This window comes from Littorina saxatilis, linkage group LG13 (genome assembly GCF_037325665.1).
Source record: "Littorina saxatilis isolate snail1 linkage group LG13, US_GU_Lsax_2.0, whole genome shotgun sequence".
In the NCBI taxonomy this organism is placed as follows: Eukaryota; Metazoa; Mollusca; class Gastropoda; order Littorinimorpha; family Littorinidae; genus Littorina; species Littorina saxatilis.
The window spans coordinates 13,327,609-13,345,495 of NC_090257.1; the positions used below are offsets into that span (position 1 = coordinate 13,327,609).

The following is a 17,887-nucleotide window of genomic DNA, read 5'->3' on the forward strand; positions in this document are numbered from 1 at the left end:
CCGCTCTTTAAATCCATGCAGAATGTGCGTATCGTATAAAGTATTCTTTATTTTCTCAATATTGACACATGTAGGCCTGTAGCTATACGTGATATTGACTTTGACACCATAAAGTATTTCAGTCGTATGTTGAAAAAAGTAGTCCATCTGTAAACTCTGAATATGCAGATGACCTCTATAAATTATTCAATTGTACTCAGAAATCAAAGACAATGACCAATGACAGTTGAGATCGAAACTCGGTTGTGATGGGTAATCCATATGGCAGGTTGCGATGGATAATTCAGAATATTCACCTCCTCAGCTAACAGAGACAAAGAGGCAGGTCATGGGATAATTTGTTTTTCTCTTACTGACAGGAATTTCATACCAAGCAACGTCGTGGAAGTTGGATTCAGAAAGGTAATCTGAAAGGTTTTCTAACATTACACTTGATGTTTTAACGTAGACGATGACGACGACGACGACGACGACTGACGATGATGATGATGATGATGATGATGATGATGATGATGATGATGATGATGATGATGATGATGATGATGATGATGATGATGATGAGTCAGAATAATACCGACATAAAAAAAGACAAAATGAGAATATTAAAAACATGAATAAATTAAAAAAAACAAGCAAACAATGTTTTATGGAAAGCACGCATAAATTCTAACTTTATATGCGTTTTACCGTGACACAGATATTAAACAAACAAACGACAAAAACACTTCACCGCCCATCCCCCTTCCGATCCCCTCAACCCTTCCCGCCCCACCTCATGGGTGGGGACCCCTCATAACACATACACCCCTCAAACAAAACAAAAATAGAAAAAGAAAAAATGCTTCGATAAAAACAAATAGACGACAACCAACCGACCTTAAAAATAAATTCAAACAACAGAAACAATAACCAAACAACCATAAAAACAAACAACCAGACAAACAAACACAGACAAACAGACAAACAAACAAACAAGCAAACAGGCAGATAAAGATCAGAGCTGTTGCTATGTGAAACCCATGGCAGGCCATTTGTTTAGGTATATTGGACGTCTGATTGAAATGCAGAGAAACAAACAAACAAACAAAATAACAAACAAACACAAACACACTCTTTGGACGGTGATTATAAGGAAGATTAACGAAGGCGAGAAGTGAGTGTGTGTTTGTTGTGTGTACAGGCAGTGACGAGGTACAGCACGGTCAGTGAAGAAGTGAGTGTGTGTTTGTTGTGAGTACAGGCAGTGACGAGGTACAGCACGGTCAGTGAAGAAGTGAGTGTGTGTTTGTTGTGTGTACAGGCAGTGACGAGGTACAGCACGGTCAGTGAAGAAGTGAGTGTGTGTTTGTTGTGAGTACAGGCAGTGACGAGGTACAGCACGGTCAGTGAAGAAGTGAGTGTGTGTTTGTTGTGTGTACAGGCAGTGACGAGGTACAGCACGGTCAGTGAAGAAGTGAGTGTGTGTTTGTTGTGTGTACAGGCAGTGACGAGGTACAGAACGGTCAGTGAAGAAGTGAGTGTGTGTTTGTTGTGAGTAGGCTACAGGCAGTGACGAGGTACAGCACGGTCAGTGAAGAAGTGAGTGTGTGTTTGTTGTGTGTACAGGCAGTGACGAGGTACAGCACGGTCAGTGAAGAAGTGAGTGTGTGTTTGTTGTGAGTACAGGCAGTGACGAGGTACAGCACGGTCAGTGAAGAAGTGAGTGTGTGTTTGTTGTGTGTACAGGCAGTGACGAGGTACAGCACGGTCAGTGACAGTGAAGAAGTGAGTGTGTGTTTGTTGTGTGTACAGGCAGTGACGAGGTACAGCACGGTCAGTGAAGAAGTGAGTGTGTGTTTGTTGTGTGTACAGGCAGTGACGAGGTACAGCACGGTCAGTGAAGAAGTGAGTGTGTGTTTGTTGTGAGTACAGGCAGTGACGAGGTACAGCACGGTCAGTGAAGAAGTGAGTGTGTGTTTGTTGTGTGTACAGGCAGTGACGAGGTACAGCACGGTCAGTGAAGAAGTGATTGTGTGTTTGTTGTGTGTACAGGCAGTGACGAGGTACAGCACGGTCAGTGAAGAAGTGAGTGTGTGTTTGTTGTGTGTACAGGCAGTGACGAAGTACAGCACGGTCAGTGAAGAAGTGGCCCGGAACTTGACCAATGGCACCATCATCACGGACACCATACAGACACGATCCAAGTCCAACGGAAAGTCGGACAGCGTCAATGTCTTGGGTATGTTCCTTGAGACAAACGGTCAGCAATTCTGGGAAAGCTGCAAGATTTTTTCATTGTCTTCAGCTATAGATTAGTAAAAAAAATACATACATTTTGAACATGAAACGTATGAAACTCATGAGACATTTGTTTCTATGGAGGATAGCTTCAGCTTCATTCTACTGTAGGAGCTGCTATCCAAGAGAGAAATGTTTCTTCATCTAAAGGTTTCCATTACTAAGAAGCTTCCTTCTATCAAATGCCGCTTTTCCGATTTACTCTAAAATTATTTTGCGTTCTTATTTTGATACCGGCCGTTCGTTTCGAATGCACGCTTAACTGGTGAATATCACCATCTGTGGTTATCTGCGATGTTTTTCTTTCTCTTGAGTTTTTAAGTTTGCTTATTGTGCATAAAACGTGAAGTGTTGTCATTTCCTGATCTGTTGATAATTACCAGTTACCGGCTCTTCTGTCCCTTCATAGTTCCTTCTTGTGATACTAAGTTCTCCCTCAATGCTGTTAGTTTTTGCTCAAGCCTCAGGAACGTAATGTCTTTTCTGCATATATATATGAGAGAGAAAAAGGAATATACATGCAAAATAATGTTTCTGTTTATTTGTCTTTTAGTTTGTTTGTTTGTTTGTTTGTTTGTTTCTCTCTATTTGAATCAGACATCTGATATCCTAAAACAAATTACCTGCCATGGTTTTTAAATTTAACAGCTATGATCTTTATCTGCCTGATATTTTGTGTTGGTGCAAACCGACTGAAAAAGTGAGAACACATTTTCGTGCACTGTCTTCCTTTTGTTTCTTAGATGATCTACCATGTTTTACAACGTGACAGGTTTGATTTTCATCTGCCTGACATTCGGGGTTGCTGCTAACCGATTGGGGAGGCGGGCGGACATCTTCGTGCGTTTCTTCACCGTACTGACCGAGATTGTACTGCTCGTGCTGCGCTGGTTCTTCTGGTGAGTCAGCCTGCTGGAGACACTGGGCTTAAAATACGGTCCTTCCCTTGAAAATAGTTCGACCCACCAAATCTGCCTAGCATTTTAGATTAGATAAAACCTGGACTTTTAAAGATAAGACCATCCCCCCACTAGGTCAATAGGACGCATACCAAGCATCGGCCGGGGTGGTTTCTGTGCAGAGTGAGAATTGTGAAAGACCATCACTCCACTAGGCCAATAGGACGCATACCAAGCATCAGCCGGGGTGGTTTCTGGGCAGAGAGGGACATTTGAAGGTAAGACCATCACTCCACTAGGCCAATAGGACGCATACCAAGCATCAGCCGGGGTGGTTTCTGGGCAGAGAGGGACATTTGAAGGTAAGACCATCACTCCACTAGGCCAATAGGACGCATACCAAGCATCAGCCGGGGTGGTTTCTGGGCAGAGAGGGACATTTGAAGGTAAGACCATCACTCCACTAGGCCAATAGGACGCATACCAAGCATCAGCCGGGGTGGTTTCTGGGCAGAGAGGGACATTTGAAGGTAAGACCATCACTCCACTAGGCCAATAGGACGCATACCAAGCATCAGCCGGGGTGGTTTCTGGGCAGAGTGGGAATTGTGTGATGAATTGTGTGATGAATTGTGTGATGAATTTTGTGATGAAATTTGTGATGAATTGATTTCTTGACTGGCACTGGTGTCAATCTTCAATATCAATTCATAAAACAATTAACCCTCTCTGCTCAGTGAGTGGTCAGGAATGTTGATTTTTGGTACGTGTCCAAGTAAAGGGATGGTCTGTTTCCATATGAATTGCGTAGGGGGCGGGGCTGGACGGGGGGGGGGGGGGGGGGGGGGGGGGTAGAGCTGTTTGTTTATTTACTTTGTTTATTTATGTCGTTGTCTTGCTTGTTCTGTTGGCGGGATGTGTAAGAATTTAGGCATGAATTCTATTAAATGGATTCATGTGTTTGTTCAGTTTTGTGTAAATGTCTGTGTCTTTGTCTGTGTCTGTGTTGTTATCTTAATTTATTTTAATGTGTAGTTTTTGGCTCACGTAAGTGTAGCCTATGCGATGCTAAACTTTGTCTGTCTGTGCGTGTGTATGTGTGTGTATGTGATCGAAACTTTAACATTTGACTAAACACCGAAATACTAATTTTACCTGGTTATTATCCAAGCAACAGCTTCAAAATATTGAAGCAATGATCAACATTTCGTCGGCACGTATGTAGTTAAAGTGTGTATCCAAAGAAAACCGGTGGTGGGGGGGTTGGGGGGGGGGGGGGGTAAAAACAGCTGACTGGTTTGTGTCGTGTATGGTATGTAGACCAGGTCAGGGGTCAAGGTTAGGTCAGATCGCGTGAAGGATTGTGGTATAGATACAGTTATCACCGAGCTGCAGTTCGCCGATTCGAAGAAGACGATTCATGATTTCACATTGTTCGGTTTCGTAGCTCCAGAAAAATAGATAAAGAAGATACCAAAGGAGATTTCCTACAGGTTAATCTGCACAGCGTGTTTCCAGTGTCTGCGCGAGGAAGCGCTGTCGAAAGCGCAGTGTCGATCTGGCCATCTGGCAGTCGTGTCCCCGTAAGTACTAACAAGTCGCGTAAGGCGAAATTACTACATTTAGTCAATCTGTGGATCTCACAGAATGAAACTGAACGTAGTCCGCCGCTAGTGCAAAAGGCAGTGAAAGTGACGAGCCTGTTTGGCGCGGTAGCGATTGCGCTGTGCTTCATAGCACGCTTTACTGTACCTCTCTTCGTTTTAACTTTCTGGGCGTGTTTTTAATCCAAACATATCATATCTATATGTTTTTGGAATCAGGAACCGACAAGGAATAAGACGAAATAGCTTTTAGAACGATTTCGGAAATTTAATTTTGATCATAATTTTTATATTTTTAATTTTCAGAGCTTGTTTTTAATCCAAATATAACATATTTATATGTTTTTGGAATCAGAAAATGACGAAGAATAAGATGAAATTGTTTTTGGATCGTTTAATAAAAAAAATAATTTTAATTACAAGTTTCCAATTTTTAATGACCAAACTCACTCATTAGTTTGTAAGCCACCAAGCTGAAATGCAATACCAAACCCCGGCCTTTGTCGAAGACTGCTTTGCCAAAATTTCAATTAATTTAATTGAAAAATGAGGGTGTGACAGTGCCGCCTCAACTTTTACAAAAAGCCGGATATGACGTCATCAAAGGTATTTATCGAAAAAAAGAAAAAAACATCCGGGGATATCATACCCAGGAACTCTCATGTCAAATTTCATAAAGATCGGCCCAGTAGTTTAGTCTGAATCGCTCTACACACACACACAGACAGACACACAGACACAGACACACACACGCACACACACACACACACACACACACACACACACACAGACACACACACACACACACACACACACACACACATACACCACGACCCTCGTCTCGATTCCCCCCTCTATGTTAAAACATTTAGTCAAAACTTGACTAAATGTAAAAAGTAGGCTACAGACAGACAGATCTAGATCTAGTGTCTCGCACTCTTGCACCGTATCACTTATGCTACTGTTTCTTTCTTTCTTTATTTGGTGTTTAACGTCGTTTTCAACCGTTCAAGGTTATATCGCGACGGTATGCTTACTGTGTGTGTGTATGTGTGACGGAGTGATTGAGTTTGTGTTACTGTTTGTCGATTTCTTACGTGAGCCGTGAAGGCTTCGCCTCTTGTTGTTTATTAATATGTTCGGTTCATTTTGAATGTGTATTGTATCCTCTGTGCAGGACCAGCCCAGTAGGCGTGGCCAGCCTCATCGCCAAAGCCATCGCAAATATTGACGACCTGGGGGATAGTTTCTCCAAGCTGGGCATGTTCGTGATGGTAGTGGTGGTGGGCATCGTCATCTTCCAGCTGGGGGTGCTGTCGTTGCTGCTGTTCGTCATCACTCGGAGAAACCCCTTCCTCTTTCACCTCACCATCCTCAGACCTTACTTCATTGGTTTCGCTTCCACTAGCACGTGAGTCTCGTGTTGTGTCTTTCTATGTCACAGGGCTCCGAACCGATCCACTACCTTGATTGTCCTGGGACCCTCAATATACTTTTCAAGGGGTCCAAGGACTCCCTCGGCGGATTACTGGAGGGTCCCAAAACCAGGTGGACTTTTGGAATTTCTGTTAGTCCTTGACAAAAGCGTCATTTGTCGTATTGGTTAGATTTACTCCGTAATGTCGCCTCGGTACAGATTCGGCAGAAAATGTCCTCGCCTTCGAAATCCAGCCAAGTATACATTCTCGTTCATTCTGTATGGAAACTAGCAGACGATTATATTATCTGTTCCGACGGTACGCATGTTAACGCAAATTTACTGCGTCTCGGGGCCCGCTTTTTTCAAGTTTAGTGCATCGTTGGACCCCCTCCAAAAATGTGTAGAACGTGACTTTTTAAATGGCCGCTACAGGCTTTGGCAATGTTCTGACGTTTTGGACAGTCCTTGGCGTCATCCCCCCCCCCCCCCCTGAAAAAGTTATGTGAGACAATGACAAAAGGTGACGTTTTCATGTCAGTATGTCCCAAATGACATCACCAGTATATTTTTCATTCTATCTAATCTGTTTTCGTTCTATTTTTTCTAATAACATGCGTTAACAATTGATTGCCAACTGGAATGGAAGAGCACAAAAAGTGTAACTTGATATGTAGTTTCTCTAGAGGGAAAAACATCTTCCACTTTCATGTCAGTGTGTCCCATGCAACATACATTTGCCAAACAGCTATGTGTAAGTAGATTATTTGTTAGTGGTATAGAAAATACTGATCAACAATCAAAGTCAGTTTTCACATTCATTTTCTACCTATTTCTTATTTGTTTATTCCTTTGGCAATGGTGAAATGTCAGCAATCGTGTGTCATTCGGGACAGTAGACATGACACCTGACCTTTTGTCACTGTCTCATGTACTTCTGCCAAAGTGGAAGCAAAGTTTTCGACGATTCTAAGTTAGTTTCGGTTTTTCACCGACGTCAAACGGCATCCCTGTCAATGATTAATCGATAGATTGATTTCTTTGCAGAGCTGTAACAATGCCAAAAATAGGTGGTATGGCACTATTATCACAATTGTCAAGACTCAGAGGGACACTGTTCCTGCTTAGCGGCAATTCTTATTGATTTATATGCTTTAGTACCTTTTCCTCTTCAGAGCTGTGGCCATCCCAGAAATGATGTACTGCTGTGAGGTGAAGAACAAGATCGACAAGCGAGTGGCGCGGTTCGCTGTGCCGTTCAGCGTCACGCTCAGTGCTAACGGCAGCGCCATCTTCATCGTCTCCGCCGCCATCTTTATCGCGGAGTACATCGGGCAGGACCCCAGTGCCAGCGACTATATCGTCATCGCGTGAGTACAGTCATGTACACATTGTCATCGGGTGAGTACAGTCATGTACACATTGTCATCGCGTGAGTACATTCATGTACACATTGTCATCGCGTGAGTACAATCATGTACACATTGTCATCGCGTGTACACATTGTCATCGCGTGAGTACAATTATGTACACATTGTCATTGCATGAGTACAATCATGTACACATTGTCATCGCATGAGTACAATCATGTACACATTGTCATCGCATGAGTACAATCATGTACACATTGTCATCACGTGAGTACAGTCATGTACACATTGTCATCGCATGAGTACAATCATGTACACATTGTCATCACGTGAGTACAATCATGTACACATTGAGATCACGTGAGTACAGTCATATGTACACATTGTCATCGTGTGAGTACAGTCATGTACACATTGTCATCACGTGAGTACAGTCATGTACACATTGTCATCGCGTGAGTACAGTCATGTACACATTGTCATCACGTGAGTACAGTCATGTACACATTGACATCACGTGAGTACAATCATATGTACACATTGTCATCGCGTGAGTACAGTCATGTACACATTGTCATCACGTGAGTACAGTCATGTACACATTGTCATCGCGTGAGTACAATCATGTACACATTGTCATCGCGTGAGTACAGTCATGTACACATTGTCATCACGTGAGTACAGTCATGTACACATTGTCATCGCGTGAGTACAGTCATGTACACATTGTCATCGCGTGAGTACAGTCATGTACACATTGACATCACGTGAGTACAGTCATATGTACACATTGTCATCGCGTGAGTACAGTCATGTACACATTGTCATCACGTGAGTACAGTCATGTACACATTGTCATCGCGTGAGTACAATCATGTACACATTGTCATCGCGTGAGTACAATCATGTACACATTGTCATCACGTGAGTACAGTCATGTACACATTGTCATCGCGTGAGTACAGTCATGTACACATTGTCATCACGTGAGTACAGTCATGTACACATTGTCATCGCGTGAGTACAGGCATGTACACATTGTCATCGCGTGAGTACAGTCATGTACACATTGTCATCGCGTGAGTACAATCATGTACACATTGTCATCTTGTGTGTATACACTCATGATAACATTGGTATCACTTGAGTATAGCTTTAGTGTTCCAAATATTTTAATTCTCTCCGTCTGATTTATGCCAGGTAAAGTATATTACGTTGAGAAAAATCAGGTTTACCGCAGACATACACATTTCAAAGTATAGATAATTGCTTTTCACCATAATGTTGCTCCGGTTAACAAGTCATCACGGTTCGATCCGTCTGCAAAGCTTGGTACCTCGAAATGGCTATACTTCAATTTGGGTAACTTTTCTTTAAAGGCACAGTAAGCCTCCCGTAAACCATCCAGTTTCCCTTTTTTCACAATTTAGCCGCCAGTTTGTCATTTCAATGCAAATCTCTGTAAGCTTATCTGCCATAGCACGTTATTGTGTACCTTTGAATCTGAAATGCAACATTGAAACGGCTGCGAACTAGAGCAGTGGCGGTTAACGGTTCAGAGGAACTGGCGCCAGGCAGCGTCGTCTGCTACGAGAACCACGACCTTGCGTGACCCTGCTTCCGGGCTATCTTTTTACATTTAGTCAAGTTTTGACTAAATGTTTTAACATAGAGGTGGAATCGAGACGAGGGTCGTGGTGTATGTGTGTGTGTGTGTGTGTGTGTGTGTGTGTGTGTGTGTGTCTGTCTGTCTGTCTGTGCGTGTGTGTGTGCAGAGCGATTCAGACCAAACTACTGGACCGATCTTTATGAAATTTGACATGAGAGTTCCTGGGTATGATATCCCCGGACTTTTTTTCTTTTTTCCATAAATAATTTTGATGACGTCATATCCGGCTTTTTGTAAAAGTTGAGGCGCCACTGTCACACCCTCATTTTTCAATCAAATTGATTGACATTTTTGTAAAGCAATCTTCGACAAAGGCCGGACTTCGGTATTGCATTTCAGCTTGGTGGTTTAAAAATTAATTGATGACTTTGGTCATTAAAAATCTGAAAATTGTAATAAAAACTTTTTTTTATATAAAACGATCCCAATTTACGTTAATCTTATTCTACATCATTTCCTGATTCCAAAAACATATAAATATGTTATATTTGAATTAGAAACAAGCTCTAAAAATTAAAGATATAAAAATTATGATCAAAATTAAATTTCCGAAATCGATTTAAAAACAATTTCATCTTATTCCTTGTCGGTTCCTGATTCCAAAAACATATAGATATGATATGTTTGGATTAAAAACACGCTCAGAAGGTTAAAACGAAGAGAGGTACAGGCAAGTCGCGTAAGGCGAAAATACAACATTTAGTCAAGCTGTCGAACTCACAGAATGAAACTGAACGCACTGCAATTTTTCAGCAAGACCGTATACTCGTAGCATCGTCAGTCCACCGCTTGTGGCAAAGGCAGTGAAATTGACAAAAAGAGCAGGGTAGTAGTTGCGCTGAGAAGGATAGCACGCTTTTCTGTACCTCTCTTCGTTTTAACTTTCTGAGCGTGTTTTTAATCCAAACATATCATATCTGTATGTTTTTGGAATCAGGAACCGACAAGGAATAAGATGAATGTGTTTTTAAATTGATTTCGAAAATTTAATTTTGATCATAACTTTTATATTTTTAATTTTCAGAGCTTGTTTTTAATCCAAATCTAACATATTTATATGTTTTGGGAATCAGAAAATGATGTAGAATAAGATGAACGTAAATTTGGATCGTTTTATAAAAAAAATTGTTTTTTTACAATTTTCAGATTTTTAATGACCAAAGTCATTAATTAATTTTTAAACCACCAAGCTGAAATGCAATACCGAAGTCCGGCCTTCGTCGAAGATTGCTTGGCCAAAATGTCAATCAATTTGATTGAAAAATGAGGGTGTGACAGTGCCGCCTCAACTTTTACAAAAAGCCGGATATATGATATGACGTCATGAAAGACATTTATCGAAAAAATGAAAAAAAGTCCGGGGATATCATTCCCAGGAACTCTCATGTAAAATTTCATAAAGATCGGTCCAGTAGTTTAGTCTGAATCGCTCTACACACACGCACAGACAGACACACACACACACACACACACACATACACACACACACACACACACACACACACACACACACACACACACACACACACACACACACACACACACACATACACCACGACCCTCGTCTCGATTCCCCCTCTATGTTAAAACATTTAGTCAAAACTTGACTAAATGTAAAAAGCGTGCTATGCAGCAAAGCGAAACCACTACCGCGCTGAACAGGCTCGTCAGTTTCACTCCGTTTTGCACAAGCGGCGGACTACGGTCATTGTGAAAAAATGCAGTGCGTTCAGTTTCATTCTATGAGTTTCACAGCTTGACTAAATGTAGTAATTTCGCCTGACGCGACTTGTTTACATTTAGTCAATTTTTGACTAAATGTTTTAACGTAGAGGGGGAATCGAGACGAGGGTCGTGGTGTATGTGCGTGTGTGTGTGTGTGTGTGTGTGTGTGTGTGTGTGTCTGTGTGTGTCTGTGTCTGTGTGTCTGTGTCTGTGTGTCTGTGTGTGTGTGTGTGTAGAGCGATCCAGAGAAAACTACTGAACCGAACTTCATGAAACTTGACATGAGAGATCCTGAGTATGGCATCTCCTGACTTTTTTTTCTTTTTTTTGATAAATGTCTTTGATGACGTCATATCCGGCTTTTCGTGATAGTTGAGGCGGCACTGTCACGCTCTCATTTGTAAACTAAATTGGTTGAAATTTTGGTCAAGTAATCTTCGACGAAGTCCGGACTTTGGTATTGCATTTCAGCTTGGAGGCTTAAAAATTAATTGATGAGTTTGCTCATTAAAGTTGTCATTCAAATCGATTTTTCGCAAATAGATTTTAAATTGATTGCATCGTATTTTTTATCACATTCTGAATCTAAAAATATATGCATATGTCATGTTTACTTTTAAAATGTGATCACAATTAACGAAAATAGATTAATTAGTCGTAGATTTAAGAAATCGATCCAAAAATGATTTCATCTTATTCTTTATCATTTCCTGATTCCAAAATCATATAGATATGATAGGCTGTATTCAAAACAAGCTCAGAAACTTAACACGAATACAGAAAAGCGCGTTTTCCTGCTCAGCACAATACGCTACCGCGCTATTCTGGCGTGTCAATTTCACTGCGTTTTGCACGTGGGGATTGACGAAGCTGTACTGTCTTGGTGAAAAAAATACAGTGCGTTCAGTTTCATTCCGTGAGTTCGACAGCTTGACTAAATGTAGTAATTTCGCCTTACGCGACTTGTTTAAACTTTCAAAACTTCGTAATGTTCTGATCTTGTCTTGATGAAAAACGATTTCTTTTATGATTTAAGAATGTTTGTGTAACAAACTGTCAATTTATTATTTAGATTTCAAAAGTTAGGTCAGAAGCGCAAAAAAGCACCGTCCGATTGTCTGACAGACAATCCGCAAAATTAATTCTTTGAAAATTGCTAGCTCTTTACATAGGGCACCTAGGATGTTCCCGTTCGGTGAGCGTTCAAATGGAAGGGTGTTTGTACTGTGTGTTAAAAACTTACAGTATCTGTGATGGTTTACGGGAGGCTTACTGTTGTAGTTCAGTGTCTCCAATTAGGCTAACTCTCTCCTTCAACAGTGAGCTATGTAATTGTCACGTCCCATAAACATGAAATCTGGATAATGAAAAGAATACAATATCTCCTTCTTCTTCATCGTTCGCTTCTTCAGACAAATGTCTATGTAAAACCTATCGCTTCAGTTCAGGAGACAGCTTCACAAGGTGTGATTGCTGTAAACAATTGCAGATAATACTGACAATGAGCATACCGTCGTAAAATCCTGTAAATCTTTTGCTAGTTCACAACGTGGCACTTAAGCCTAATATTCATTTATTCATCGGGCCAAGTTGACTTCGCGAAGTTTACTGCACAAAGCTTCTGGCACTTTAGTTTTGGTAAAACTGAACGACTTCTTGAAGTCTTCTCAAAGTCAACTTTGGGCTCATTGACGACTTCCGGAAATAACTCTGCCGGGGGTTTATGTGTTGTAAAAAGTGAATACTCTAGGATTTATTGAAACACGCTTTCCTACGTGACATTGTCCAGTCACTAGTTCCCACGTGATAGCGGGGTGTGTCTCCACACGTGACATTGTCCAGTCACTAGTTCCCACGTGATAGCGGGGTGTGTCTCCACACGTGACATTGTCCCCTCGCTAGCGACTTGTCTAGAATGTCACGGGGGAAAGCTTGCCTCAGTAAATCCAAGAGTTGTCTCTTTCACGGATCATACAACCCCGACGTAGATATTTCCGAACTTTCGTCTTTATAAGGAAGGCCTTTAGGGCCGTATATAACACATCGTGTTACTGTTACACTGATAAAAGGCGACGAAGAAAATGACCATTTACATGTCCGTGTCCACTGTGTGTTTCAGGTTTCTGACCGCGGTCAGTGCCCTGGCCTTGCCCTCCGTGCCGAGTTCCAGCCTGGTCACTCTGGTCATCATCCTGGCCTCTCTCAACATCCCCTCCTCCAGCATCGCCTTGCTACTGGCTGTCGAGTGGCTCCTGTCAGTACTGTGTGTGTCAGTGTGTGTTTGTGTGTGTGTGTGTGTGTGTGTGTGTTTGTGTGTGTGTATGTGTGTGTGTGTTTGTGTATGTGTGTGTGTGTGCGTGCGTGTGTGCGTGAGTGTGTGTGTGCGTGCGTGAGTGTTTGTGTGTGTGTGTGTGTGATTATTGCACAGTTTATGTGTGTGTGTGTGTGTGTGTGTGTGTGTGTGTGTGTGTGAGTGTGTGTGTGAGTGAGTGTGTGTGTGTGTGCGTGCGTGTGTGCGTGAGTGTGTGTGTGTGCGTGCGTGCGTGCGTGCGTGCGTGCGTGTGCGTGAGTGTGTGTGTGTGTGTGATTATTGCACAGTTTTCCACAGTTGGGCAGTTGGGCAGTTTTCCACAGTTGAGAAAGCAAATTTGGCAGGTGAAGGGAAATAACCCGGATTAAACACGCCACAAAGATAGATTCAGTGGTCTTTCTTGCTTGCTTGGAAGAAAGTTCTTTCTCATGAGAACTAACATTTTCCAATTGAACATTTTGTATTACGCGGTCGATAGAATTGAGTGTTTACAAAATAATGATTGACCTGTTTCAGAGACCGCATCCGCTCTGGTTGCAACGTCATCAGCCATTGTCAGTGCGCCGCAGTTGCGTATCGCTTCTGCGAGGCAGGCCTGGACAACCAAGACACGAAATCCCCTGTCCTGGACGACACCTACCCAAATGCAAATGGCGAAACCAACATGGCTTATTACGATGATAATGGGCCTCTTTCTACTCAAATGTGATTGCTGTGAATATTTGCTGATGCGAACTGACAATAAGGATACATTGGAAACGGATCGTTATCATATCCTATTATAGCATTGTCTCAAAACGAAAGTGATAAGAGTTGTCCGTCCCTGACATAGCCCGCGGCGCTGTCGGCGGGTAGTTCCGGTTGTTTTGTTTATGTCCAAAATGGCTGAACGAGAGAAGAAGATTAGTGGTGGAGAGAAACGTTAATGTGTCTGCTGTTCAAACTACGCGGGTAAAGACGTTGAAGGCGAGTGTCATGCAGTTCCATTTTGCAAACACAAACCGGAACTACCTGCCGTTCCAGGGACGCAACTCTGTTCGACTATCGCGTTAGTTTCGAGACAGTGCTATAGTGTTGTTTTTTACATTTAGTCAAGTTTTGACTCAATGTTTTAACATAGAGGGGGAATCGAGACGAGGGTCGTGGTGTGTGTGTGTGTGTCACTGTGTGTGTGTGTGTGTGTCTGTCTGTCTGTCTGAGCGTGTGTGTGTGTAGAGCGATTCAGACCAAACTACTGGACCGATCTTTATGAAATTTGACATGAGATATCCCCGGACATTTTTTTCTTTTTTTCGATAAATACCTTTGATGACGTCATATCCGGCTTTTTGTAAAAGTTGAGGCGGCACTGTCACACCCACATTTTTCAATCAAATTGATTAAAATTTTGGCCAAGCAATCTTCGACGAAGCCCGGACTTCGGTATTGCATTTCAGCTTGGTGGCTTAAAAATTAATTAATGACTTTGGTCATTAAAAATTTGAAAATTGTAAAACAAATTTTTTTTTATAAAACGATCTAAATTTACGTTCATCTTATTCTTCATCATTTTCTGATTCCCAAAACATATAAATATGTTATATTTGGATTAAAAACAAGCTCTGAAAATTAAAAATATAAAAATTATGATCAAAATTAAATTTTCGAAATCCATTTAAAAACACTTTCATCTTATTCCTTGTCGGTTCCTGATTCCAAAAACATATAGATATGATATGTTTGGATTAAAAACACGCTCAGAAAGTTAAAACGAAGAGAGGTACAGAAAAGCGTGCTATCCTTCTCAGCGCAACTACTACCCCGCTCTTCTTGTCAATTTCACTGCCTTTGCCACGAGCGGTGGACTTACGATGCTACGAGTATACGGTCTTGCTGAAAAATTGCATTGCGTTCAGTTTCATTCTGTGAGTTCGACAGCTTGACTAAATGTTGTATTTTCGCCTTACGCGACTTGTTTACATTTAGTCAAGTTTTGACTAAATGTTTTAACATAGAGGGGGAATCGAGACGAGGGTCGTGGTGTATGTGTGTGTGTGTGTCTTTCTGTCTGTCTGTGTCTGTGTGTAGAGCGATTCAGACCAATCTACTGGACCGATCTTTATGAAATTTGACATGAGAGTTCCTGGGAATGTTATCCCGGGACGGTTTTTTTCATTTTTTCGATAAATGTCTTTGATGACGTCATATCCGGCTTTTTGTAAAAGTTGAGGCGGCACTGTCACACACTCATTTTTCAATCAAATTGATTGAAATTTTGGCAAAGCAATCTTCGACGAAGGCCGGACTTTGGTATTGCATTTCAGCTTGGTGGCTTAAAAAATAATTAATGAATTTGGTCATTAAAAATCGGAAACTTGTCATTGAAAAGTTGTTTTTTTAAACGATCCAAAAACAATTTCATCTTATTCTTCGTCATTTTCTGATTCCAAAAACGTATACATATGTTATATTTGGATTACAAACAAGCTCTGAAAATTAAAAATATGAAAATTATGATTAAAACTAATTGTCCGAAATCGATTTAGAAACAATTTCATCTTATTCCTTGTCGGTTCCTGATTCCACAAACATATAGATATGATATGTTTGGATTAAAAACAAACTCAGTACGCTAAAAAGAATAGAGATACAGAAAAGCGTGTTATCCTGCTCAGCGCGACCATTACCGCACTGTTCTGGCTTGTCGATTTCACTGCCTTTGCCACGAGCGGGGGACTGACGAAACTACGAGTATGCGGTCTTGGTGAAAAAATGCAGTGCGTTCAGTTTCATTCTGTGAGTTCGACAGCTTGACTAAATGTTGTTATTTCGCCTTACGCGACTTGTTTTTCTTGCGTGTCGTTTTTAAAAGCACACCCCTTCGCGTGAAACCGTTCCACTCACCCTGTCAGATGTGGACATGGGGCTAATGAGATAGCACCCCTCCATGTCTGATACATGTACCACCCAACAATCAACACCCTGTCAGATGTGGACATGGGGCTAATGAGATAGCACCCCACCATGTCTGATACATGGACCACCCAACAATCAACACCCTGTCAGATGTGGACATAGGGCTAATGAGATAGCACCCCTCCATGTCTGATACATGGACCACCCAACAATCAACACCCTGTCAGATGTGGACATAGGGCTAATGAGATAGCACCCCACCATGTCTGATACATGGACCACCCAACAATCAACACCCTGTCAGATGTGGACATAGGGCTAATGAGATAGCACCCCTCCATGTCTGATACATGGACCACCCAACAATCAACACCCTGTCAGATGTGGACATAGGGCTAATGAGATAGCACCCCACCATGTCTGATACATGGACCACCCAACAATCAACACCCTGTCAGATGTGGACATAGGGCTAATGAGATAGCACCCCACCATGTCTGATACATGGACCACCCAACAATCAACACCCTGTCAGATGTGGACATGGGGCTAATGAGATAGCACCCCACCATGTCTGATACATGTACCACCCAACAATCAACACCCTGTCAGATGTGGACATAGGGCTAATGAGATAGCACCCCTCCATGTCTGATACATGGACCACCCAACAATCAACACCCTGTCAGATGTGGACATGGGGCTAATGAGATAGCACCCCTCCATGTCTGATACATGGACCACCCAACAATCAACACCCTGTCAGATGTGGACATGGGGCTAATGAGATAGCACCCCTCCATGTCTGATACATGGACCACCCAACAATCAACACCCTGTCAGATGTGGACATGGGGCTAATGAGATAGCACCCCACCATGTCTGATACATGGACCACCCAACAATCAACACCCTGTCAGATGTGGACATGGGGCTAATGAGATAGCACCCCACCATGTCTGATACATGGACCACCCAACAATCAACACCCTGTCAGATGTGGACATGGGGCTAATGAGATAGCACCCCACCATGTCTGATACATGGACCACCCAACAATCAACACCCTGTCAGATGTGGACATGGGGCTAATGAGATAGCACCCCACCATGTCTGATACATGGACCACCCAACAATCAACACCCTGTCAGATGTGGACATGGGGCTAATGAGATAGCACCCCACCATGTCTGATACATGGACCACCCAACAATCAACACCCTGTCAGATGTGGACATGGGGCTAATGAGATAGCACCCCACCATGTCTGATACATGGACCACCCAACAATCAACACCCTGTCAGATGTGGACATGGGGCTAATGAGATAGCACCCCACCATGTCTGATACATGGACCACCCAACAATCAGCACCCCACCATGTCTGATACATGTACCACCCAACAATCAACACCCTGTCAGATGTGGACATGGGGCTAATGAGATAGCACCCCACCATGTCTGATACATGGACCACCCAACAATCAACACCCCACCATGTCTGATACATGGACCACCCAACAATCAGCACCCCACCATGTCTGATACATGTACCACCCAACAATCAGCACCCCACCATGTCTGATACATGTACCACCCAACAATCAGCACCCCACCATGTCTGATACATGTACCACCCAACAATCAGCACCCCACCATGTCTGATACATGTACCACCCAACAATCAACACCCTCACTGCTTCCTGCGAGGAGTTGGAAT

General features: G+C 42.3%; 1 protein-coding gene across 2 annotated transcripts in view; it reads left to right on the forward strand.

Moving 5' to 3' along the window:
- LOC138983648 (excitatory amino acid transporter-like) overlaps positions 1 to 17,881 on the forward strand; it is a 33,648-nt gene extending 15,767 nt beyond the window's left edge. For both annotated transcript variants that reach the window (XM_070356928.1, XM_070356927.1), the window contains exons 6-12: positions 360 to 402; positions 2,092 to 2,218; positions 3,050 to 3,176; positions 5,958 to 6,191; positions 7,373 to 7,567; positions 13,081 to 13,215; positions 13,789 to 17,881. In XM_070356928.1, coding sequence (XP_070213029.1) covers positions 360 to 402; positions 2,092 to 2,218; positions 3,050 to 3,176; positions 5,958 to 6,191; positions 7,373 to 7,567; positions 13,081 to 13,215; positions 13,789 to 13,981 — 1,054 coding nt within the window. In that variant the 3' untranslated portion in view covers positions 13,982 to 17,881. The remainder of the gene's footprint in view (positions 1 to 359; positions 403 to 2,091; positions 2,219 to 3,049; positions 3,177 to 5,957; positions 6,192 to 7,372; positions 7,568 to 13,080; positions 13,216 to 13,788) is intronic.
- Positions 17,882 to 17,887: the final 6 nt, after the last annotated feature.